Source organism: Hyperolius riggenbachi, chromosome 8 (assembly GCF_040937935.1).
Source record: "Hyperolius riggenbachi isolate aHypRig1 chromosome 8, aHypRig1.pri, whole genome shotgun sequence".
Classification (NCBI taxonomy): domain Eukaryota; kingdom Metazoa; phylum Chordata; class Amphibia; order Anura; family Hyperoliidae; genus Hyperolius; species Hyperolius riggenbachi.
The window spans coordinates 96,141,870-96,169,550 of NC_090653.1; the positions used below are offsets into that span (position 1 = coordinate 96,141,870).

The window sequence follows — 27,681 nt, forward strand, 5'->3', positions numbered from 1 at the left end:
ATTTCACTGGGAAAATGTAAACTGCAGCCATTCTTACACTGTTAATGGCAGGGTTCTCAAACGTTGCACAGTTGGAAACTGTGTGACTGGGATTAATATTCAGAAAATTGAGGGAAGCCTACAAAAGCCAATCAAAATTCACCTATTGATTTTCAACGGGAATATTTAATTCCTGCTATTCTTGCACTGTTAATGGCACAAGCTTCAAACCTGGTACAGTTGGTCATTGGGTGACTGAGGTTCAAATTCAAAAAAAGGCGTGGGGCCACAAACAGCCAATCAGATTTGTTTCATTTCAATGAAAAAGTTTACGTTTGTTACTCAATCATGCAACAATGGCTGAACGGATTTTAATGAAATTTGGCACACGCATAGTACATTACCTAGAATGACATATAGGATACTTTTTATCTCCATAACCAAAAAGTGGGCAGAGACAAATAAAAAATTTACTGGGAAAATGTAAACTGCAGCCATTCTTAGGGCTGGTTCAGACGGACGCTTGCAGAGCGTTTACAGCCAGCGTTCAGGGCTTGGTGTTAAACGCTCCCATTCAAGTGAATGGGAGCGTTTGTACCAAGCTTTCAAGCGCGTTTACACAAACGCGGCGTTTGGGTCCCGATTTTCCCTGGCGTTCAAGGAGCCCCTGGAAGCTACATGTAGCTTCCAGGGGAGGTTAACCGCGACGGCTAATGTCCCCCTAGGGGAAGAAAAAACGCGACCGCATCCAAACGCACACGAACGCTGCTGAACGCGACGCCAGCAAACGCAACGCCTCCAAACGTCCGTCTGAACCAGCCCTTACACTGTTAATGGTATGGTTCTAAAACTTTGCACAGTTGATCACTGGGTGACTGGGAATAATATTCAGAAAAGTGGGTGGAGCCAATCAAAATTCACGTATTTATTTTTTTTAAAGGGAATATTTAACAACTGCCATTCTTGCACTGTTAATAACATAAGCCTCAAGCCTGGTACAGTTGGTCATTGGGTGACTGAGGTTCAAATTTAGAAAAGGGGGTGGACACACAAACAGCCAATCAGATTTGTTTCATTTCAATGCAAATTATTGATGCCAAAGACTGCAAAGCTCTTTGCATTGCATTATTGAGTAATTGTGTGTTAGGGTTAGAAAAATACATACCCGGGCAACGCCGGGTCATCAGTGGGCAGAGACAAATACAAATTTCACTGGGAAAATGTAAACTGCAGCCATTCTTACACTGTTTATGGCAGGGTTCTCAAACGTTGCACAGTTAGTCACTGGGTGATTGGTATTAATATTCATAAAAGTGGGTGGAGCCTACAAAAGCCAATCAAAATTCACTTATTGATTGTCAAGGGGAATATTTAATTGCTGCTATTCTTGCACTGTTAATGGCACAAGCCTCAAACCTGGTACAGTTGGTCATTGGGTGACTGGGGTTCAAATTCAGAAAAGAGGGTAGAGCCATAGCTAATCAGATACCAGGGCAACGCTGGGCCTTTTATATTTTTTAAAAAAGAAAGGAAAAGTATGCTTGTACAGTATATATATGCATTTCTATAAAGGTCCACTATCATAAAAATAAAAAATGAATTCCTTTTTTCAGAAGGACTTACCAAACAGCAGTTGCCAAAATAGTTTGCTTATGAGTAGGAAGGTGGCTTCCATTTTTATGTAGAGGCTTTTTGTAAAGAATAAAGGGAATACTGAGAATCCCCCATGAGGAGATGGACTAGTCCAAAACCTGACATATCACATTTTTACAGCCTACTGTAAGTTACAGGAACATAGAAAAAAAGGTTATTTATTGCAAATTACTCTGGGTGAAATGTATACCTTCTATGTATGCTTAATCACTTCCTTACTACAGGTATCTTCCCTTAAAAACGCAAAATGTAGCATAATCGTAATTGGCACATTGGACAGAGTATGGAACAAGATCATACATCACTCGTATAAAGAGCAAAGGAACCGGTGAAGCAAGCTTTGACATGTAAGCTGGTGAAGCAAGCCGGTGAAGCAAGCCGGTGAAGCAGAGGGAGACCCCGGCAGACTTCTCAAGTTCCCCCCCAATCTTTAACCACTATGCATCACTTAACTGACTTCCTGATACGACATCTCTGGGTGTACAGGTGATGCATTGCCTTTCCTCTTGTTTCCTCCCTACTACTTTGATTGTAAAGGTTTTCCTTTCTAGGCTGTGTGTTTCATCAGGTGAGTGATCAATACATGTAGGCCAATTTGCAAACACAAACACACGTTTAGGAATTGTGTGCAAACCCCATGTGCATAGGTGAAAACATAAGGAAACGTGACCTCTATTCTTATTGGCCAGCCCAACTGACCATGATTAAAAGGTCAAGTTGCGCATTATGGAAAAATCTTTGCGACTGGCAAACGCGGCCTGAAAGTTTGCATCCACTAGCAAACTGATTTCAAGTCTTTCTCAATGCATTACTGATTATTTGTTGACACTTACTTTTTCTTTCCAACCACATAAAGCACAGCGACCACAAACAAACATGACAGGAGTACTATTGCAGCCACAATGCAGTAGATCCAGTTCATATCAGGTACTGTATTCATCTCTATAAGTAAACGGAACAAAATAGTGTAATCAGTTAGTATGTAATCATCAGTACACACATCATATTACCTAATCTGTACTTAAAGCAAACCTGAAGAGAACATAAACTTTTGAGGTAAACAATTGTGTCTGTATAACTAATACCCCTAATTAAGACTTTTACTGGGATCCAACGTTCTTTTTCTGGTTTTAACGGTTGAAAATCTAGGTTTGAACTTTGAGCTATATTTAACATTGTGCTTATGTTTCTGCTGTTCATTCAGATCCCATACAGAGAAATGATGACCATCTGACCTTTTAAAGTGGACCTGAACTCTAGCACAGAACAGAAGGAAAACACAGAGAAATGTACCCTGTATACATTTAGAGACTTTAGCTTGTCTAATTTCCCCTCATCTGTGACTATTAACAACTGTAATTTGATCTCTCAGCTGTGTCAGCTGGCTGCCTTGGCAGAGCAGCTAATTTGTAAACACAGGATGTTAACCCTATGTCTGCTTCCATGAAAGCACGAGGTAGACACACTGCAGATTTATTGCAGGATCTGTATCAGCCGTAACAAAGAAATGTTTTTCTTTAAAGGTTATTATTCTGTTTATCTTTTAGAGCAGAGAGGAAGTTCTGAGTTCAGGTCCACTTTAATCCCTTTTCTTCTGTCAAGAATGTTTGCACAGCCACAGTTTTATGACCTCTAATTAGGTGTCAGGAAAACTGCAACTGAAGTCCGACTTCCTCAACTTCAGAGATAAAGCTCTAGTGTATTAGCCACTTCCTGCAATATGAATGTTTATTAAAGGGAAACTGAAGTAAGAGGTATATGGAGGCTGCCATATTTATTTCCTTTTAATCAATACCAGTTGCCTGGCAGCCCTGCTGGTCTATTTCTCTGCAGTAGTATCTGAATAACACCAGAAACAAGCATGCAGCTAGTCTTATCAGATCGGACTTTAAATTCTGAAACACCTGATCTGCTACATGCTTGTTCAGGGGCTATGGCTAATAGTATTAGAGGCAGAGGATCAGCAGGGCTGCCAGGCAACTGGTATTGCTTAAAAGGAAATAAACATGGCAGCCTCCATATACCTCTCTCTTCAGTTCCCCTTTAACATTCTATTTGTGCACCTTTAGTGCAAATAGGACATTCACATAAGCCCAAGTGCACATGTGCACACATTTGTTCCCTTCAGCCCCCGGCATGAGGTGGTTAAAGTTAAAGGGACCTGAAGTGAGGAACCTTATATCAGGTTTGATACATAACTAAGTAGAGGGAAGGCCCTGGATACCATAGAGCCGGTCCATGGGCTGTTTTGTGCCGGTCCGCGGGTCTGGACTCTTCTATTTTTATTTTTTTTAGCAGAGCAACATGCAGCAGAGTGTCAGTAGGTGGCGCTGTTCTCTTATTACAGCGCCAGCTGTTCTCCCTCATCATCTGTACGGCCCCACTTTGGGAGCAGTACAAGTATGGAGCTATGGCTATAATGAGAGAGCACCTACTGACACTCTGCTGCATGCTGCTCTACTACTGAAAGAAAATAGAAGATGCCAGAACCATGTTGGCAAGGCTGACTGGGGGCACATCTAGCTACCTAACGTGGGAGGGGGGCTATTAAACACTGGGGACACATCTAGCTACCTAACTAGGAAGGTGGGCTGCATAACACTGGGAGCACATCTAGATATCTAACCTGGGCGGGGACTACATAACACTGGGGATACATCTAGATATCTAATCGGGGGGGGGGGGGGGGTTACATGACATTGGGGACACATCTAACTACTTAACCTAGGCGGGGGCTACATAACACTGGACACCTAACCTGGGATGGGGGGCTACATAACAGTGGGGGCACATTTCGCTACGTAAACTGGGAAGGGAGCTACCGAATACCTAATAGGGCAGCACAGTGGCATAATCCGGGTCCCCGGTTCGAATGCCAGCCAGGTCAACATCTGCAAGAAGTTTGTATGTTTTCCCTGTGTCTACGTGGGTTTCCTCCGGGTACTCCGGTTTCCTCCCACATCCCAAAAACATACAGATAAGTGAATTGGCTTCCCCTAAAATTGGCAATAGACCACGATACATATACTACTACACAATACATACATAGGCCTATGACTATGGTAGGGACTAGATTGTGAGCTCCTCTGAGGGACAGTTAGTAACAAGACTATATACTCTGTACAGCGCTGTGGAAGATGTCGGCGCTATATAAATACTAAATAATAATATCTGTGCCTGTGTGAGGTTGTTTTGAGGCCCGATGGTTTTCCATGCATCCGTGCTATTGGCTCATTCCCTTTCCAATTTGCTGGCCCACCCCCACCCCTACCCGGTCCTCAGAGAAATGTTTGGACTGGAAAGTGGTCACCGGGGTGAAAAAGATTGGGCAGCCCTGTCATAGAGCCTTCCTGGTACTTGCTCCATATCGTTATTCTGCGACATCCGTGGGTGAAAGGATTTGACCTGCTAGGCGGAATAGCTGTTGGTATCCAGTAGTGATGATCGTAATTTGCTAATTACGGTTTAGTTAAATGTTGCGTTATTTTCATAATTACAATCGTAATGGAAAAATCGTACTCATGAAAAATTACGTAAAATTCTTACCATATGTGGATTTTTGTAATTACGATTGTTTTCATGAAAAAAATCTTCAGAACTACAAGTGTTTTTCTGGAGGAATTTTCATGTAAAACATGAAATTACGGTATCGTGTTGCCCGTAATTTCATAATTTGGTGTAATTTTCTTGTTTTACATGAAATTACAAGTGACATGATATTAAACATGAAATTACGATTTCATGTGAAATTACGACAAAAAAAATTACAAAATTAGGAAATCATGAATTAAGAATTTTTTGATAATTAGGAATTACAATTTTGTGTTGTAATTGAAAAAAATGTAGTCTTGTAATTATGAAAAGAGAAAATTTCGGCTCATCACCAGTACCTAGAGCCTTCTCTCTACTAGTTTCCTTACTTGCTTTATTCCTTGCAATAAAAAAATGAAAATGTGAATTCCAGCAAGTAACTTGGAGTAAAGTCCGGTTTCACTAAAACTTCTGTTTTTTTCATCATATGTTTATATTGTTCAGGTTAACTTCAGAGTTACTATGAGATATTTTCCCTTATATGCACTTTTTTACATTATCCAAGTGGAGGGCTGGAAAGGTGTAAAAGAGTTTAGGAAAATGTGCATACGCTTTACTGTAAATATTCTTAACTGCTACTGGCAAAAAAAAAAAAGCATGCTTTTCTACATCTGTTCACGAAGATTGGGTTCCTAGCAATGATTTTTCCTGGAAAATCAACTTTGTACTTTCCCATTGCACAACAGTTATTTTGCATAGATAACCAATACCTTGCAAGACATTACTTTTGTCTATATGAGCAAACAACATATAAAATATAGTAGACTAAAGTACATGTCAAAATATATCATAAATACAGAGAAGGAAGATAAAATGGAAAAGTGTTAAAGTTTGCTAAAAAAAACTCCATAGGCAAATGTACGGGGGATAACAGCTGCCCAGAATCTCCCCTCAGACCAGGGCTGGTGCAATGTCTGGGGACAGGCACAGGTTGAGACACCAGAATATCTGTAGGTATCTTGCAACTCCAAGCTCCATGCTGCTGCCTGCACTTTGGCTGCCTTGCCCCCTTTCCCTGCTACAGTTGACTTTGGATGGAGCAGCAGCGTGTGTACAGAGCATGGAGCAGCTCTGGGGAACTTAAAGTGTACCAAAGTTGATGAAAGTTAAAGTTTTATACATACATGGAGCGATCAGAGCTTATGAGGCTGGTGGAAGCCCCAGGTATGTATAAAACTTTTAGCTTTCTTTAGCTCTAGTTTCCTTTAACAGAGTCAGGTATGATCACAGCCCTGTGCCCTGCTGTGTGAATGCTTCACTTTCTCCTTCATTAGCAATGTCGGCTGTCCTCATTATTATCTGTATCCAAACTGCTCCGAATCGATTCCGATGTCGATCGGGAGCAGATCAGACATTTAGGAAATAATGGTCAGATCCTGTCAGGTGGATGGGAAATTGCATTATGTGTACCTAGAGTTGAGCCGAAATTTTCGTAATTTCGCATTACTATAATTACGCATGCGAAATTTGCGATTACGATGCGAAATTACGGTAGCGTAATTGCCATTAAAATCGTAATTGAAAATACCGTAAGCGTAATTTTCAACGCGTAATTTCGCGTTTCGTTCATGCCGTAATTTCGCATTAAACGCTACCGTAATTTCGCGTTAAACCGTAACGCTCTGTATAATATAAAAAAGCCGCCGACTTTAAGGGTTAATAGCAAAGCCCCCTTAAATGCTAAGAGCCTCAAATTTGGAGAATATATTAAGGAGATCAGGAGGAATAATTGGAAAAAAAAATTTTTCAAAAAGACCTTATAGTTTTTGAGAAAATCGATGTTAAAGTTTCAAAGTAAAAATGTATACATTTAAAAACCCGCCGACTTTAACGGTTAATAGCAAAGCCTGCTTAAAGTTTAGGGACACAAAAAAAAAAATTTCAAAAAGACCTTATAGTTTTTGAGAAAATCGATTTTTAAGTTTCAAGGGCAAAAATGTCTTTTAAATGCGGAAAATGTCAGGTTTTTTTGCACAGGTAACAATAGTGTATTATTTTCATAGATTCCCTTAAGTGGGAAGAGTTTTACTTACTTCGTTCTGAGTGTGGGAAATATAAAAAAAAAACGACGTGGGGTCCCCCCTCCCAGACCCCTTTAACCCCTTGTCCCCCATGCAGGCTGGGATAGCCAGAATGCGGAGCACCGGCCGCGTGGGGCTCCGCACCCTGACTATACCAGCCCGCATGGTCCATGGATTGGGGGGTCTCGGAAGGGGAGGGGCAGCCAAGCTTTCCCCTCCCCCTCCGAGCCCTTGTCCAATCCAAGGACAAGGGGCTCTTCTCCACCTCCGATGGGCGGTGGAGGTGGAGGCCGCGATTTCCTGGGGGGCGGGTTCATGGTGGAATCTGGGAGTCCCCTTTAAAAAGGGGTCCCCCAGATGCCCACCCCCCATCCCAGGAGAAATGAGTATAGAGGTACTTGTACCCCTTACCCATTTCCTTTAAGAGTTAAAAGTAAATAAACACACAAACACTTAGAAAAAGTATTTTAATTGAACAAAAAACATAACCACGAAAAAAGTCCTTTAATATTCTTAATTAACCAATAATACTTACCTGTCCCTTTAAATAAATGATCCCTCGCAATATCCTCGGAAATGTTCTATCAGTTACAATGTAACAAAGTTATTACAATGTAACAACTTTGTTACATTGTAACTACGCCGCACCCGACGCCACTCGCCGCTCAGCCGCCGCATACGCGTCCGTGCTGCACGGACCCGACAGAGCTCTGAGCTATATAGCTTTTTAAAGGGGACTCCCAGATTCCACCATGAACCCCCCAGGAAATCGCGGCCTCCACCTCCACCGCCCATCGGAGGTGGAGAAGAGCCCCTTGTCCTTGGATTGGACAAGGGCTCGGAGGGGGAGGGGAAAGCTTGGCTGCCCCTCCCCTTCCGAGACCCCCCAATCCATGGACCATGCGGGCTGGTATAGTCAGGGTGCAGAGCCCCACGCGGCCAGTGCTCCACATTCTGGCTATCCCAGCCTGCATGGGGGACAAGGGGTTAAAGAGGTCTGGGAGGGGGGACCCCATGTCGTTTTTTTTTTATATTTCCCACACTCAGAACGAAGTAAGTAAAACTCTTCCCACTTGGGGGAATCTATGAAAATAATACACTATTGTTACCTGTGCAAAAAAAAAACTGACATTTTCCGCATTTAAAAGACATTTTTGCCCTTGAAACTTAAAAATCGATTTTCTCAAAAACTATAAGGTCTTTTTGAAAAAAAAAAATTTCCTCTTATTCCTCCTGATTTCCTTAATATATTCTCCAAATTTGAGGCTCTTAGCATTTAAGGGGGCTTTGCTATTAACCCTTAAAGTCGGCGGCTACCTAACATTGATCCATGCGTCAACTTTTCCGCTTGGGAGCATGGCCATACGCATTAATTTCGTAATACCCACTGTAATGCGAAAATTACGCAAAAAATTACGCTTACGCGAAATTTCGCGAAATCCTTCTTCATTACGATTATGTACTTATGGCCATAATCGTAATTACCAACATATCATGCAAATTTACGGGTTATCAGCCACCTTAATGTGCCAAGTATCAAAATTTTATTAGTTTAGGGAAAGGGGACATGGTGAATCTTTAATAATATACACATATAAAAAGAACACTCGTGATTCAATAATTAAAATTGCATATGCAAAAGCTAGTATAGCCATCAAACCAGCAATAGACAATACATATTCCAGTTCAGTATAGCATATATATAGAGAATATCTCACACATGCATACTCCAAACATCCCGCGCTAGCATACTGGTGCCCTGTGATATGATATTTGATGGGGGCCCCCCTTGAATATTCCACACTCCAGTGGGAACTCCAGGCAATAGCCACAGTTAATGGAATGGCATAATCACCCCACCGTCTCCATATAGTCGGGGTCAACACGGCATATACCCTAGGAGTGATGACAGTTCACATATCCACATAGGGGAAATAAAGGATGGGTCTCACCAATCACAGATGCTGGCGTTTCTTTGGCATTTCTTTAGCATTTCCGGTACACAGGATACGGTTTCTCTCACTGCTCTCACTGCTCATCAGACCGCTTGGACAAGTGCAGAGCCGTCCTTATCATCTACTCCCCACAGCGATCAAGTTACCCCAAACTGGGTGCAATACAGTCAGCTGTCTCCTTGCAGCGAGACCATCGGCGGGAGGATCAACCGGGCACGAGACGCCAAGTACTCATTAGCGCGAAAGTGTGGCTGGAAGTTCAAGCTGTGTGGCTCCGCCCACCGACGTTTCGCGTCATGTGTGACGCTTCATCAGGGTGTGACTTCAGCATACGGCCATGTGATTAAGAACAGTCTGAAGGCCCGCCCTCTCTCCGCACTCTCATCATAACCTCATGATCTACGGGCGGCTGGATAGGCTAACAGCCACACAGAAATGTGTCAATCTTAAATCGGTATTTACACAGGACAGGCGTGCCAGTTCTTAAAGAGGCCAACAGAGGCGTTGCTAGTTCATATCACAGAAGAAGGAAGGACACGTAAACGCTCTGTAAACGACATATAAACGGCAGGCACTTGATCAAATAGGCCTCCACCTCTTGCAATAAAGTGATGCAGCTATTAACAGATCCGCACAGTTCATGAATCCACAATCCATCCATTATAGGGCAAATTGCATTGGGGGGAGATCCATGTAGTTCATAAGTCCACGATCCATCTACTATAGACTGTGTTCTGGATAGATCACAACGGGAGAACAACAATGGACACAAACCCCCCCACTGTTCTTTGTTACTTTTAATTATTTGTTTTTTTAGGGCACCTATTTTACATGGCACCCATCTTTCATTGCGGGTTCACACATAGCCCAACCGCTCAATCATACCGTCGGATCCGCAGAAATGGGGTTAAATCCAGTTCTGCATTTAGACCAAGTGGTGCCACAGTCTTTAATTTAAAAATCCAAGATGCTTCCTTGCAGTATAATAGTTCATCAAAATCTCCCCTCCTAGTGGACACCTTTAACCTATATATGCCCTTAACCAGAGTGCCTGTCAAGTCATTGCTGTGACATTCTCTGTAATGATCATATATACCTCCTATTGTTTTACCTCCCTTAATTTTACAGAAATGTTCCAACACCCGTTCTTTTGTCTAGGGACATTTGGTTTGCCCCCCTTTTTCCTTGTATAATTGCATAATCGTAATTACACTAATTACGCGAAATTTCGCGAAATCGTAATTACGTCATTACGCTCATCTCTATGTGTACCCAGCATGATGTCCTACCATATTATTAAACTGTATTGTGTGTGGCTGAGGGAGACCTTTCCGGAATCCCCCTCCTTGAAAATCTTGGGTTTGCCCCTGAACTCATCCAAGCTTTTCCAACAAACAATAATAATGAATGTTAAAAAAAAAAAAAATAGGAAAATTTTAAAGATTATATATTTATTAAAAAATAAATAAACAAGGCAGATCAGACCGCACCAACAGAAATCTCACCTGGTCACTAGGGGGGGGGGGTTAAGTCTGTGGTCCTCAAGAGGTTAAGTAACAATGCCTATTTATGTGATGTGCTGCATTTTTTGGGGGGGAGAGGGTTGCTTCATCCAAAATTTTGCTGGGCAGGCCTACTTAGACCGCTGTTAAAGGGAACCTTAACTGAGAGGGATATGGATGTTTCCTTATAAACATTACCAGTTGCTTGGCAGTCCTGCTGATCTCATTGACCAAAGTAGTGGCTGAATCACAGACCTGAAAAAGCATGCAGCTAATCCAGTCTGACTTCAGTCAGAGCACCTGACCTGCATGCGTGTTGGGTGGCTGTGGCTAAAAGTATTAGAGGCACAGGATCAGCAGGAGAGTCCGGCAACTGGTATTATTTTAAGAGGAAAAATCCATATCCTTCTCAGTTTAGGTTCCCCTTAAGTTAATGTAAATTTGGACCACATCCACATTCTGGTGCATTTTTCAGCTGGAGTGCCCAAAAGTGCCCCGGATCTCTTAGGTTCCTAGCAACGCCTCTGACTATGTTTGTTGTATTAATTCAGTCGCTGTGGCTCAAATCATCTTGCATAACTAACAACAGTACGTGTTTTTCTTATATTACCTTCCAAACACTTTTCAAGGCTCCAGTCACTCCAATACCCATCATCTGCACAGTATTTGCTTGTTTTAGTTCGGACACAAACACAGAGTCTTTGATAAGGCTCAAATACGGTAATGACATAACTTGTCTTTCTCAGATCCGTAATTGTCTAGTGATAAGGATAGATGTGATTATGAAAGGCTTTACAATGACAGAGGTACATAAACATAAAATGGAATCCAGGTTTATTTAGTAATGCAGTGGGAAACACAATAAGCATTCCCATTATCTCAAAACTAATCAAACTCCAATCCTCATTCCTCAACCTCTAACATTTCTTTTTAATGAGTTGCTATGGCATTTTGCTCTATTTATGTCCTCTACCTTACTCTTACTCCTCAACCTTACTACCTGATGAAGGGGGCGTCCCTTGTAACATGTTGTGACCTTTTGACCTGTTGTATGTGCGTTGAAGGAGCATGGAGCTTATAGACTGATCACCAGAATATATTCTACAGTTGTTGTGCGCTAGTGGCCACCATGCCTACCCTGGAGCCGGATCTCAACAATCGTACATTTCAAACTTCATAGGGGTTGGTTTTTATACTCTACCATGATGGTGCGCTATGTCTCTTTTTATGTCTTATAGCTTTCCTTGCCAGTAATAGCGCTGCCTGACTGGATGGGCTTACATACAACTATATTGTTGTCTGCTATCGCTTACTTGCGCATTCGCTTCTGAAAATCTGCTCTTTGGGTGCTGCTGTATCCAAACGATTGGTGTTTCATTGTGAAACTTTGGCCCTTATCTTCTTTTTTTTTTATGTGCAGTTTTCCAAGTTTCATTTCACACTCTTTCTGCTAGCAAACGCATAAGCATGTACATATGGGATGGGAAAACATTCATATTAATAACTTTAAGAAGGAACGGTGTATTGGGGCATACATTTAAAAGAGGGGTGTGTCATTGTAGGTGCCAGGATTGTCATTATATTTATTATTGTTAACAACAGCATCAGTAATTTGCGTGCCGCTAACACTATTAAATCTAACCTCCCCTAACCTATTCCCAACACTGACTCTCCAATAACTGTGGTTTGCACTAGTCTCTAACTCTATCCCCTCACACTAACCCACCTATAACTATGCCTAACACTATAAGGGGTGCTTATTCACATTCTCCAGAATTTAAATTTCCATATTTCTGATGGCAAATCGGCATTTCCAATTGGAAATTGGCATTTTCACAGAAATTTCGCATCACCGGCACTCTGTAATAGTAGCCCAATCACTGAACTGAGAACCATTAGACCAATCAGAGATTGCAAAATGTGATCACAGAAATCAGATTACCCGGTAAATTTAGACCAATCACAAGACTCGGATACTACTGAGTATTGCCGAGTATTGTGATTGGACTGAAATTTCAACTCTGATTACCACAGTAAAATCCTGCATTCTCTGATTGGTCCACTACTTCCAAGCCAAGCAAATCAGAGAATGCAAAAAATGACACAAAAAAGAGACTCCTATAACTATACCTAACATTAACCTCTAACCCTACCCCCTAATGTTAACCAACCTATGACTAAACCTACCACTGACCACTGTAGCCGAGCGTCACAGCCAATAACGCTTTGTCATAGACAATGACATTACTCAGCTACACCTCCACTACTTTTTGGTACTTTTTCCATTGCAAAGTGCTAAAAAGTTGTTATAAATCGAAGATGAAAAGATTATCTCCTAGGAGAAAACTCAGGTGAAAAAGTTAATTGCATATGGGCCTTTGAGCGGGTGGCATAGCAAATATTGACCATTTTGGTTGACTGTCTGCTGCAAGAAATACTTTTCCTTGTCAGAATGAAAAATCCTGCCAGGCAGAAAATGCAATCTTCTGGAACAAAGGCTTTTGATAAGCATCATGTTGCCTCATATCTATTGAAATATCATCAGAACAGAATTGAGAAACTCCAGTTGTTCTGCTTAGCATCACAACTAGACAGCATTTTGGGATGAAGCCAAGTCAACAGGCACTGTTTCAACACACGTACAGCTGCTGCAAACAGTGGTCTGCAAGACTGCAATCCATGTAGGATAGTGGTCAAACAGTAAACCGTTCATAGTGTTTGGTGACGTACGTGGCAAGGTGAAACTTACTTTGTAGTAAACAAAATTGATGAAGACATTTTTCTAACTGCCCTCACTAGCTTTCCTCTTCAGGGTAATCAGAATTGAGTATCTCAAAATCATCAGCTGGCAATGTTTATAACCAAATGTGTGACAGAAGCTGGCACATGGTTCGTTACTTTTGGCACTATCAAGTAAACCCCCCCCCCCCCCCCCCCCCATTGCAGTAGACTGAAGTCATTTGTAACATTTATATTTTGTATAAAAAGGTAGGAAAACTGGCACATGTCACCAGGCAGTAGATGCTAGCCCGAGCCCTAAAGACAAATATAATATTACTGACTCCATTATGAAAGTGGCACAGAACTAAGCAGTTAACTTTGGTGTTTGTGGGCCTTATTGAGGGCAATTGTATGGGCAGTTTGGGTTCTTTTAGTTGGTTGCTTAAGCAAATGAGAGTTTTACGTTTCCCAACTACAATATAGGTCCACTGTAAGAAATGTGCAAGAAAGAAACCGTGATCAAATACAAACCGTCAAACTGTCGGTTTCATCCTTATACTGTATCTCGTATTTTAGGCAGTGTGAAGGGATTTTGCCATTTGGTGGTCTCCAGTCCAGAATCAATTCATCAGCTTCAGTCTTACTAATATTTACACCTTCTGGGATACCAGGCTTACCTGTTACATTAATGAGAAATGTGTTTTCTCAGTCAACTTTCAAGAGTAGTAGTTATAAAAAATTACAACTAAAAATCCAATGTTATTATCAAATTTTAATGTAGTTTCTTGGTTAATTCAAAACAGATCCATATAGATGAGTATTTCTGTCCATGCGGAGTTCCAGTTCCCCAACTGTCCTTGTTGTCACAGAATGCCAGTTTCCGATTTGTCTCTGCCCCCCAGTGTGCAGCTGACCTTCTAGCTGTCTCTGTCCCATCTAAGTGCCCGCACCCCCCTATCCTTTATCTACTGTGCCCCAGTGTCCCCACCAATCTCTGTTCCCCCCACCTGTGCCAGCTGATATGCAGACCCAACCTATCTTCCCTGTTTCTACTGAGCTTCACAATCCCTCCCCATCATGGTAGATGTGCACACCCTCCACTTCTGTATTGATTTCCAGTGTCCAACTCGTCTCAGTCTCCGCTGAAGAGCACACCTAACACCTGTCCCTTTTCCTGTTGAGCACCATTTTTCCAAGCACTACTGTCCCTAATGAGATACAGTGATTAAAGCACTAAAGCAAGATCACAGCACATTCAGTTGCAGCTTTTCAGAGAAGGAGTAACTCACTTCTAACTGCAAACTCTGCATATCAGAGCAAATGAAAGAGAGGGCACTGTGAACATCAGCAGGACATGGGACAGTGATGGTGCAAGTCTCACTATCTACTATCTCCTGTGCTGAACCATAAATCACCTACCTCAATCAACCCTAACCTCTCCCCTCTCCTGTGCTTTAACCTAGCCTTTCCCCTTTCTCATGCCTGGTCTTAGCTCACTCCATTGCCTATCTTTCACCTCCTTACCTAGCCCTCATCTCCCTTCTTTCCCTGTGTGGCTCCCACTTCTCCCCTGCACTATGCCTAACATGTGCTGTTCCTAGCAATAACCTTCCCCCAGAGTAAAAAAAATGATAGGTGAAGAAAAGAGCACATGGGAGGAACTACTACTGAAGAAGAACATCTTGAAGTGTCACAGTGAATGAGAGTGCTGAGTGGAAAATACTAGCATTCAGGATCATACCATTAAACTAAAGGAAATGAAAGGACCCAAATAGGTTTTATATAAAACACATTTCAAATTAATACTTCATCACATTATTAAGGCTTGACAGGTATGTAGAGGGTAAGTTATGATAGCATAGCAGCAGAATCCTTAAGACATAGGGAATAATTTGAAAGAAATGCATTATTTAAAGTAGTTTGTAAAAGCAGCCATAGTTAACCTTAAACCATGATGTTGCATCCCTGATTGTGAATTAGTTCAGAGTCACTAGCCCGGAATGAGTGTAAAGATAAGGGGCTTAATTCACAAAAGCATGCTAAGTGTTAGCACGCCAGTGAAAAGCCACTTAGCACGTGCAAACTGGCTCTTCACGTGCTAATATGTGCGTAAGAGTTTACGTGCATAAAATTTTGCGCTGCCTGTGTAAAGTTTTGTGCGCAGCGCCTCGCGTGCAAAATCAGCCACTTTGCGTGCTAAGGAAATTGATAAGCAATGACTTCACGTGCTAAGGAGACTTAGCACGCGAAGTCACGGCTTATCACGCGAACGGAGCGTAGCGCTGCACACGCACTAAAATAGCACGCAAACAGCAACAGCTTAGCACGTGCAAAGCCTGAGTTAGCACTGGTTATGGAGTCAAGCCCAAGGTGTTCTGAGTTCACAGTGAAAACCTGTGAAGGCTTGTTGCAGGTGTGTAATTGTAATTAGAACTGGCAGATTATACTTATTTTTTTTTTAAAAAAGGACAAAAGGGTGTGCCAAAATTATCATTGCATATCTCTCTCAACTGTTGTAATAGGCATATTATAAGATTGCAGTTTAGATATCTAGGCTTAATAATCTCTGCAAACTGGAAAACCTATGACAAAATAATTTAGAGATTAGCGTCAATTGCAGGTCTGGACTATGTCATTAACAGATGATTCATATCTAAACAAGGAAAAATTAAAAAAAGAAAAATATACTGTATATATTTTATGATCAGTCTTTATGCCAACTTTGACCTGTGTCTTGAGTCATAGAGATGCAATTTCTCAGAAGAGACGTCAAAACAAGAGGAGGTGCAGAGCCAGAATGTACGGCTGAAACTAAGTGATCCCTGTATAAAATTAACAGAGTTGCAACCAGGGCTGTGGAGTCGAGGAGGAGCAATTTTGGGTGCCTGGAGTCGAAGTCGGTAGTTTCATAAACTGAGGAGTCAGATGATTTTGTACTAACTCCACAGCCCTGGTAAGTATTAGAATGAGGATTTGGGGGTTGAGGAGTCAGAGTCAGAGCAATTTTGGGTATCTGGAGTTGGAGGTTTTATAAACTGAGGACTCGGATGATTTTTGTACCGACTCCACAGCCCAGGCTGCCAAAACTGAGGTGGTGGGCAATTTCATGAGAATGGAAGGAGGCAGATGTTCCAAAAAAGTATTTGGAGAATGAAAATGATCTAAAGAAAAACCCGATAGTCAGTTTGATGGATAATATTCTGACATCTTACCAACATTTTGAAGTTGAAAGCTGAAGTATGAAGATCTGATAAGGTCCATCCCAGGCATTCCAGTGACACAAATAAATAAGTCAGAAAACAGCTCAAATTCCTCCTTTCCAAACAGACATCCAGTGCTTACAACACCTGTTTTTAAGTAATTTCCACAGGTCTTTTTCTTAGACATTCCTTCTTGCCTTAGAAAAAGTATACAGCATAAATCCATTAATTCCATGACAAGCAAACGGACTTATCAAACATATTCGATTTTTTACACATTAAAGTGATACTGAAGCAAAACTTTTTTTTTAAAGACAGATACTCACCTATAGAAGGAAAGGATCATCTCTTTGTGGCTTCAATCCAGAGCTGCCCCTCCATTTCAGGTAATCAACCAACTGGTCAAATACTCCTTCATGGATCCTTGGGAGGCTTCGGCAGCACTCCTGTCCCTAAGTGCTTCCAAAGGTGGGCAGCTCCGTACTGCACATGGGCACTAGCGTAGGCGCAGTATAAAGCCACCCGCTTTCAGGAAGCACTCAGAGACGCGAGTGTGTGTGTGTGTGTGTGTGTGTGTGTGTGTGTGTGTTGATCAGTGATGTATCTGATGATCAGTACTTGCTCTCTTGATCAGCACAATAGTCAGTATTTTATTCAAAGTGTGATCACACGTGATTGGGTGCACAGTAATGTTCAGGAACACCAGAAAGTAATAGCCCTTAGTGACAGGGGCTATCACTAATAAGAGAGTGGTCGTACAGGCAATGTCAGTAACAGATCGGTAGTCAGAGGTACAGAATCGTAAGACAAAATCGGAGTGAGTATTCAGGCAGAAGTCGGCAACAGATCAGATTGGCAGAGGTACAGAATCGTAAGGCAGAGAGTAGTCGGAGCCGGAGGTAAAGGCAAAAGGTCAAACACAGTAATAATTAATAACAGTAATAATATATTCCTAAGCTAGTGCGAATCTCCGGGGTCCTGCTGGTTCAAGCACACACGGATCTGACTAAGGTCAGAGAGCTTTCACTGCGAAGTTTCAGCAACAACAGACAATGAGCTACTGACAAACCCCCGAGCTTAAATACAGACAGGCAATTCCAATCCACATGCCCAGAACAGCCTGACCAATCAGCAGCGAGAACCTGCAGCCTGATGTCAGCTGACCAGCAGATCAGTTGATCCGTCTCTTAAGCCCATAAAGGTCCTGCCGCTCTGCGTGCGAGCGTGCCGACCTAAGCTGATGAGCTACTGAAAGACCTGTCCTGCCAGAGGCTGCGCGAGATGTCTGGGAGGACGCGGCAGGCGCCGCGGTGACGTCAGATGTGGAAGCGGCGGGCACACTGCTTTCCGCTGCTAAGGTAATACTGCTATACCTGACATGTGGTGTGTGTGTGTGTGTGTGTCTGTGTGTGTGTGAGTGAGTGTGAGTGTGAGTGTGTGTGTGGTTTTTTTTAGATCCCAGGTGAGGATAGATTCGCAGCAACATTACAGGCAATTCCTGCACTTTGTCAAACATTTCAAGTAATGATTGCCTTTAGTCATGCTAGACAAAGGCCATAGATTGCCAAAAACATTGCTGTGATTGTATCCTGATCTTTAGTGTAAATCAAATGAGAGATGACTTGCCAATGCTTCTGACTTGATTACAACATTTTCAGGAACACAGCAATTTTAAAATATAAATATGTATCTGTTAGTCTATTTTCTTGTGCTGAACCTGATCAATACTGTCAAAAACCTGAGCGGTTCTTGCCTTTTTCTTGATTGCTAACTCAGTAAAGTACCAGCCTTTAAAGCGTTGCTATCATATAAATCTAGCTTAGTGGGGTCTGAACCCTCTATAACAGTATCTATAGATTGACGGTATACCTTGAAGTGAATCAGAGCACTCAGTATATGATTTTACATAAAAAATGTATTTGCTTATCATACAGCATATATACAAAATATGAACAGTTCCCAGAAGTGCTTCTTTCTAACAGTATTCCATCTCATCAAGGCTTTATAGCCAAGCAATCATCAAAAGTAGTCTCATTTGTATTAATAGCTGTGTATATAGTAGCTGTGTAAAACTTGCAGTAATCTTCTAAAAGAAATAGCATAAAAAATAGCTTCTAAAAAACTTCTTGCTAATATCTTAACAGAACTTAATGCTGAAAAATTAATAAAGTAAATCACCAGAATATTAAGCATATTACTCCTTCTCTGCCATCTCTTCAGCATCTAGAACCACGTGTGGGAAGGTAGCTTCTGCCTCGTGTGTCTTCTCAGGAGATTGGTAGGCTTGTGCAAACTATGAGCTTTCAGCTCCTACTTTTATAGTGATTGGATGCAATATGGCTGCCTAATCCGGAATTTCCTTAAATCCCAGGTTCTGATTGGCTAAAACTTTTGTGCGTAGCTCGCCATCTTTGTTTTGAATACTGTAAATAGTTGACATTTAAAATAACCATAACATTTTTGTTTATAAACTCCTTAATTACCTTATCTTGTTAGAATTAACGTCATTTGGAGTGTTTACAAATTCTGATTAGGTCATTTCTGACGCAGTTAATTAAAAATGGACATCACTAGCCATCTTGTCTGCTGGTTGACTTATTTGACTCAGACATTGGGACTTTCTCACATTAAACAATGTCATTTATGACATTTCTGATAATGTGTCCTTCTGCTAATTAGTTTGGAATGTATCTGTACTTTCCCAGACATAAGATTGGTCAGGTTGACACTGTAACACTGTAAAGAGTCTTCAGAAATGTAAAGCTTTTTAAAACATACAGGTCTTCTAATATACTCATGTAAATATAAACTTATAATTATTCTTAAAACAATTAATCATATAAGATATAATTGCATATTAAAACTTAATATAAAATCATGTTCTATATATTTGTCTTTCTGATGAAGAAATAAATATAATACTTTCACCCGGCAGATGTCAGCATTTCATCATGTACATATCAGGTTGTATTAAAAATATTAATTTTATAAGACTATGAAACCACCAGGTGGTATAATTGTCCTAAATACAGAACAATAGAAAAAACCTTGTAAAGTTGTTGACTTTCCAAAGGACACTCATAGTCAAAACAACTTTGTGGAACACAGCTAATATGTTTTGAAACTTTCACTGCAGAATCCAGCATTTAAATATATTTCAAAATAATACACTGTATTATAGGTTTTAACAATAATTATTTCTTTCTTTGGAAGAACTGTATTGATTATTAATATTTAGATTAATAATATTTATATATAATAACTGAGCAAATGTGTATATATATATATATATATATATATATATATATATATATATATATATATATATATATATATATATATATATATATATATATATATATATATATATATATATATATATATATATATATATATATGATTGCTGCAGTAATGTGACTTTTAAACGTGTTTCTTTCCAGTCTTCACACAGTACACTTATCTATAACCTTGACATTTGAAAGATGATTCTAACATAAACAAGAATGTTTTAGCTTCTGTAACTAAATTATTATAATTAGGAGTTTCACTCTCGGGAATAATAAATAAACCGCTAGAATTCAGACAATACAATAAAAAGTCTCAATGTATTCTCTTAAAGCGGACCTAAACTCAGAACTTCCTCATTGTTCTAAAAGATAAGCAATAGCAATAACCTTTAAAGCATTTTCTTTTTACAGCTGATAAAAATCCTGCAATAAATCTACAGTGTGTCTTCTTTCATGACAGCAGACATAGGGTTAACATCCTGTGTTTACAAATCAGCCACTCTGCTGAGATTCCTGAGCTGACACAGCTGAGAGATCAAGTTAGGGCCTGTTTCCACTACACGTGGATTCTGGATGCAGAAGAACTGACTCCAATGAATACCTATGGGCCTGTTTCCACTAAACGCGATTTTGCTAGTGCAGGAAATTATGGATGACATCTGATTTCGGCATCAGATTCTGAATGCAGAAAAAGTGACTCCAATAAATGTTTATGGGTCAGTTTTTTCCACTAACGTTTTAAATGTATGGGAAAACGGATGCATGATGCAGAAATCTGCATCGGGAAAATCGAGTTTAGTGGAAACAGGCCCATAGACATTCATTGGCGTCAGTTTTTGGCATCCAGAATCCGTGTGTAGTGGAAAAAGGCCCTAATAATAATTATTACTAGTCACAGAGGAGGGGAATTAGATGGGCTAAACTCTCTAAATACATACAGGGTTCATTCCTTTATGTTTTCCTTCTGTCCTGTGCAAAAATTTAGGTTAACTTTAAGGTTTATAAATGTTACTGTATTTCCTGGATTAGGAGCAAAGAAGTGTCCAATATGGCTACACATTTATGACAATTAACTCCCCTGGCGGTCTATTAAAAACCGCCAGGGGGCAGCAGAGCAGGTTTTTTTTTTTTAATCATGTAGCGAGCCCAGGGCTCGCTACATGATAGCCACTGTGCAGCGGCATCCCCCCACCCTCTTCGATCGCCTCCGGCAATTTCCAATCAAGAAATCCTGTTCAAAGAACGGGATTTCCTGGAGGGCTTCCCCCATCGCCATGGCGATGGGCCGCATGACGTCAAAAAAGTATGTAAATCGGCCCAGCAGGGCCTGAGAAATCTTCCTGCGTGGCATAGCCCGTGCTCAGCACGAGCTTACCGCCAGGGAGGTTAAAGATGGGATAATTTAATTTTTGTAGGTGTAACTAGCCCTTACCCATTGCATTATAAACCTTGCAAAACTACAATGTACATCTTATGCTACATTAACAGCTGACCATTATCAAGGTATATAACTACAGTATGTGTTCCAGTTGTGAGTTTATAATCCCTGATGTTGATCCTACATTTTTTAAAAAGGCCTTTACAATGTTTCCCAGACATAGGCAATCAGTTTGACATGGCATTTTGAGAACAGAAATTCCTACCAGTATTGTAACTCATAATTGCTGTTGTTGCTGAGTTGTCCAGCTTTCCACGTGCATCTCAACACTTCAAAGTTGTCATTAATGCATTGAAAATCTTTCACTTTTGATTTTGGATTGCCTAGAAAATATAAAAGCAAAGTCTCATATTTTTTGAAATGTAAAAAATGGCTATAATGTACACAGAATCTAAACAATTATAAAGTACAAAATTCCAAAAATGTAAATCCATTGTGTGAAAGATGCAGTTCTTACATCTTGGACCATTTTTTAAGATTAACCGGTTTGAGAGCCAGGCCCAGGACAAGGTTCTCCAGCACCCAAGACTGAGACACCAAAGTGTGCCCTCTATCCCTCCCACCCCAGCCGTCACACACTGATTGCTATTAGACTAAGAGTAGCCCCAGGGCTCCCAACCCCTTAATCTCTAGTTATCTGGCTTGCAGTCACTGCCATGTATCCCCTTTTCTTCTTATTTCTCTCTGCTTCAAACACAATAGAGGAATGATAGCTGAGTGAGTTGTGCACCCCTTACTACACTGCGCCCTGAGGATGGAGCCTCTCTCGTCTCTGCCTCGGCCCGGCCCTGTTCGCATTAGACGGTTTTTACCCCTTTTAAAACTTAAGCTGTGTCGCTTTGATACAGCTGTAACTTTTTAATTACTTATGCCATCTTAGCGATATATATTCAGGTTTTTTTTCAGTACAATCTAGGCTTTCTTTGGGTAATATTTTATTTTATAGTCATTTTATTTTCATTTTTCACCCTCCCTTCCTATTTTTCACATGACACGTCCCACAGTTTTAAACACATAAAAATTAATTATTTGTCCTTTCCAATTAAATTGATACCCCATGCGCCATATTTTATTAATAGTATAGCATGTGGTGGATTGTTATCTTCAGCCTGCGTGTCTGTAGCGATTGGTTGCATTCGTTAGGATGGCTGTTTGAATGGCCATAGTGCGATACAGATGCATTGCTAGGCAACGGCAGAGCGATACATCTGTAGAGCATTGAGGCTCCAAACTTTAATTCTAGCGATCACATCCGATCGCTACAGGCAGCAATCATTAAAGGTTTCAGGGCCCGTTTCCACTATCGCGAATCCGCATGCGGGCAACGCATGCGGATTCGCACAGTCAGTACAAGTGGATGGGACTGTTTCCACTTGTGCGTTTCCCCGCACGTTTTTCTGTGCAGAAAAAATCTGCAGGGTAGGGGCCTCAGAATTCGCCTGCGTGTGGAATGCAGGCGAATCGCACGCAATGTATTTAATAGGGAAATCGCATGCGTTTTCCCCTTGCGTTTTTGCCACAATTTCGCATGCGATTTTGCATAGGTACCCATGTTAATTCACACAGGCAGTGACATGGTTAAAATCGCATACAGCCTTACCTATGCGAAATCGCATGCGAAATCGCGGCAAAAACGCATGCGGAATCGCACCCGCATGCGATTTGCCTGCGGTGATTCACCGGCGATTTCGTAACGCTATAGTGGAAACGGGCCCTAAACAGGTATAGGTATTGCAGGGGTTAACAATGAGTAAATAGGCTAGGGTTAAAAACTTAACTGGGGATAAAAAAAAACACACTAAGCAATTATAAGGAGTGCAATAAAATTTGTAAAAAAGAAATTAGGCTGGCAAAGATTGAAGCTGAAAATCAAATCGCTAGGGATATCAAATCTAACCCAAAGAAGTTTTACAAGTACATCAACTCTAAAAAAAAAAAAAAAAGGTTGACTGTATTGGACTCCTAAAGGATGAGAGTGGGAACTCAGTGGTGGATGACCAAGGTAAGACACAGTTATTAAATGCTTTTGTTGCTTCTGTCTTCACAAGGGAATCATCACTGTTGCAAATTACAGATGCAGAAGAGTCTCAATCTTCCAATTGTAATAGTAAATACTTAATGCAGGAAGAAGTGAAGGCAAGACTAAATAAATTAAATAGACAAGGCACCTGGCCCGGATGTTATGCATCCTCGGGTCCTAAGGGAATTAAGTTCAGTTATAGATAAACCCCTTTATCTTATCTTTTGTGACTCTCTTTCAACTGGCAGAGTCCCAGTGGATTGGCGTACAGCCCACGTTTTCCCATTATTTAAGAAGGGCAAAAAAATCAGATCCAGGAAATTATAGACCTGTAAGCTTAAAGAGAATCTGTATTGTTAAAATTGCACAAAAGTAAACATACCAGTGCGTTAGGGGACATCTATTACCCTCTGTCACAATTTCACCGCTCCTCGCCGCATTAAAAGTGGTTAAAAACAGTTTTTAAAAGTTTGTTTATAAACAAACAAAATGGCCACCAAAACAGGAAGTAGGTTGATGTACAGTATGTCCACACATAGAAAATACATTCATACACAAGCAGGCTGTATACACCCTTCCTTTTGAATCTCAAGAGATCATTTGTGTGTTTCTTTCCCCCTGTTTCTTCCTGCAGAGTGCAGACAGCTCTGCCTGTATGTAATTCCTCAGTATGTGAAAGCCCAGCCAGCTCAGAGGAGGATTTATCCAGCTTGTAAAAGATAAGAGAGAAGAGAGAAGCTGCCCTAATCTCAGGGGCGCCTCTAGCCTTTTTGTCACTCCAGGCAAGAAAACCAGTGGTGCCCCCCGCAACCCCCTAGCTGATAGGGGCTGCGCTCCTCTTCAAGCATGAGCAGAGCCTTGCCATACCCATGTGAGCATGGCCGCGTCTGTGTAGTGTCTCAGAGCCGCTCATGCACAGGCGGATCAGGCTTACTGCACAGGAATGGCTGTACTTGCGCAGGCATGGTGCGGCTGCATTCATGCTTGAAGAGGAGCATGGACCTGATCAGTCGGAGGGTATAGGCAAGTGGCAGGAAAAGACTGGTGCAGCATCCCCCATTTCTGTCTGACTGGGTGGAGTTAGAGGCAGGGCCAGGGGCAGAGCCATGTGCAGTAAACATTACACTGTGCTTGTGGCTGCTTAGGAAGGGGTGGCATTAGAGGTTGGCAGAGCATGTGTGCTCTGTCTCTATTGGCTGGGGTGTGGAGGGGATGCATCTCAAAGGCGGCACCGTGGTGGGGATGGAAACACTGGTAGGAGCCAGTGAGCAGAGCTGCAGCATCATGTCTGTTTTTTGTGAGAATGGAAATGCAAAACACAGGGAGATCGCTTGGTTTGTACAAAATGTATTTTATTCTTATGTTAGTTTAAAAAGGCTACACATAAATGCCTGGTACACACCATGCAATTTCCCATCAGATAAGACAGGTTGATTTGATTATTTCCGACAGGTCTGATCTGATTTCCAATGGATTTTCTGATCAATTTTCTATAGAAGTGATTGGAAAAATTGATCAGAAAAATGATTGGAAATCAGATCAGACCTGTTGGAAATTATCAATTTCAATCAGTCTATCTGACGGGAAATTGCATGGTGTGTACCAGGCAGTATATGTCTCACATCCCCCACCACTACTTCACAAGACCCAGAAAAGTTTAGAAAATAGCTGTAAAAGATGCAAAATAAAGTATTAAAAACACAATGAAAGGTATGTGTGCTTGTCTGCACTACAAGCAGTCCAACTACTGTAAACAGAATGTTCCAGGGAACTCTATTTAGCATCACAAATCCATCAGGGCATTGTTTGCTTATACCAGCCTTATCTGCCACATAATGTGCACTGCTCTACACAGGATCAGAAAGCATTCATCCATCACAGGATCCCAAAGCAGAGTCTGAGCATTCCTTTTCTTTGTTTATTTTCACACTTTGCCATAAAGAAGTTTTCCTTCGAAGTTTGCTCTGCATCAACAGGACTGGGTGCAGTGACGATACAGTGGTGATGAATCCCCAGCATGACACGCTCTATCACTTACTGGTCTGTGTGTAAATCTCCCTGCATGTCAGAGCCCCTGCCAGTGCCAGCTGCGCTCTTCTAGCTGCTTCTCCCCACGCTCCATCAACCAGACTCTCTCAGTCTCCGGACTCCTAATCACTTCCTGACCTGGCCTCGGCTCTGCACTTCCTGTGATGTCACGCTCCTTCCCCCTCACTCCTGCTAAGAGCCTGCATTCAGTGGCTGTAAAATCAATATACAGCGGGGAAAAAAAGTTACAGTAGCAGTGGGCGGCGCCTTCTGGCGAACTTCCGCCCCCAAGCGGCTGCCTGTACTGCCTATTGGTATAGGCGCCCCTGCCTAATCTAAATAATACACAGGCAGTGTGCAGAGAGAGGCCTGGAGGGGGGAGATGCATCACAGAACCACAACACTGAATAACTTGGCAGCCTTCCAGACACAGGCCAACAAGTCTGACAAGAGAGAGATAAGTTGATTTATTACAGAGATGGTGATAGTAGAACGTGCTGCAGTAAGCCAGAACACATTAGAATAGCTTTTGGAACTTGTAGGATGATAAAAAACAGGATGCAATTTTTGTTACGGAGTCTCTTTAAAGAACAAGCGACACCCATGCTAACCTAGAAATAAGAAACACATATATAAGTAGATAAATACTACTTCTACTTACATAACAAATGTATTGTGCTATCCACGTAATGATTCCTGTGAATTTTATAAAGGAAAAGCAGAAAATCCAATTCTAGGCAGTGGCCATCTTGCCAAGCTAATGCTGACATCATATCCTCCCTGACTCTTCCCCCCCCCCTCCCTTCTCTTGCTCATTGTGTATTCATTAGCTGCCCTCCTCCCAGAGTTCTCAGACACTCTTACTGAGGTGTATACCAACAACTGCATTTTCTTTTTTTATTTACACATCAGATCACTGAGTCACCTCAGCCTTGCTTGCAACACAAGTGAGCAGAGCGGTTTCTGATAAGGAGCTAGGCAGGGAAATAAATGGAAGAGGAGGAATATATTATAGATAAAAAGAACACCCAGCATTCAACTCTTTGGCACTGTTTGGCACTAGGCCCAGTGCTTCTAAAGTATGTGATAACTACAAACCATAACAGCAGATAAAGTTTTGCAAGTTTTGAATGCAGGATTAGCATCTTTATCACTTATACAGTCAGACCAGTTGCTGTTGAAATTTGATTTTTTTATGGTGACAATACCAGTTGTATGCAAACTATTTCAGGGGTTACTAAGAGATACTATACATGACTTCATAGTAGAAAATAATCTTATTTCTCAGCATCAACATGGGTTTACTAAAGACAGGTCCTGTTTGACTAACATGCTCAGCTTTTATGAAGTAGTGAACGCTAATGTGGATATTGGAAATGCTCTAGATGTGATATACTTGGACTTTGCTAAGGCCTTCGACACTGTTCGCCACAAAAGTCTGGTGCAAAAGTTGAGGATGCAAGGACTGGGGAAGAGTCAGTGTGCATGGATAGGGAACTGGCTAATGGACAGAAAACAAAGAGTTGTGTTCAATGGATCATACTCAAAATGGGTGACTTTTAGTAGTGGGGTCCCACAGGGGTCTGTACTGGGTCCAGTGCTCTTCAGTTTATTTATTAATGACCTAGTAGATGAAGTAAAAAGCAATGTTGCTATTTTTACAGATGATACAAAATTGTGCAGAATCATCAACTCTCAGGAAGATAAGGACATATTGCAACAGGATCTGGATAGGATGGCTATATGGCCACATAAATGGCAGATGAAATTCAATGTTGGAAAATGTAAAGTCATGCATTTTGGTCGTACCAATGGTCTAGCACAGGCATGGGCAAATTTTGCCCTCCAGCTGTTAAGGAACTACAAGTCCTACAATGCATTGCAGGAGTCGGACAGCCACAGTCATGACTCATAAAGGCAAATACATTGTGGAACTAGTTCCGTAACAGCTGGAGGGCCGAGTTTGCCCATGCCTGGTCTAGCACCATATAAAATAAATGGGATACAATTGGGGACATCAAACTCGGAGAAGGACTTAGGAGTACTCATCGACAACAAGTTAAATAATCGTACTCAATGCCAGGCCGCTGCAGCTAAAGCTAATAAAATTTTGGGCTGCATTAAAAGAGAACTAAAAACTCGAGATGCTAGCATAATATTGCCCCTGTTTAACTCTCTAGTAAGACCACATCTGGAATATGGAATTCAGTTCTGGGCACCACATTACAGGAAAGATATTGCAGTTTTAAAGCAGGTGCAGAGACTAGCAACAAAATTGATACGTGG

The 27,681-nt window shown here is 41.3% G+C and overlaps 1 protein-coding gene across 1 annotated transcript in view; it reads right to left on the reverse strand.

Annotated features, from left to right (window-relative positions):
- Positions 1–27,681, reverse strand: part of LOC137528271 (interleukin-13 receptor subunit alpha-2-like) — an 85,790-nt gene that overhangs the window by 4,308 nt on the left and 53,801 nt on the right. Inside the window, exons 5-9 of the mRNA XM_068249563.1 lie at positions 21,553–21,670; positions 16,635–16,819; positions 13,954–14,099; positions 11,312–11,459; positions 2,466–2,574 (exon numbers count right to left, since the gene is read on the reverse strand). Coding sequence (XP_068105664.1) covers positions 2,466–2,574; positions 11,312–11,459; positions 13,954–14,099; positions 16,635–16,819; positions 21,553–21,670 — 706 coding nt within the window. The remainder of the gene's footprint in view (positions 1–2,465; positions 2,575–11,311; positions 11,460–13,953; positions 14,100–16,634; positions 16,820–21,552; positions 21,671–27,681) is intronic.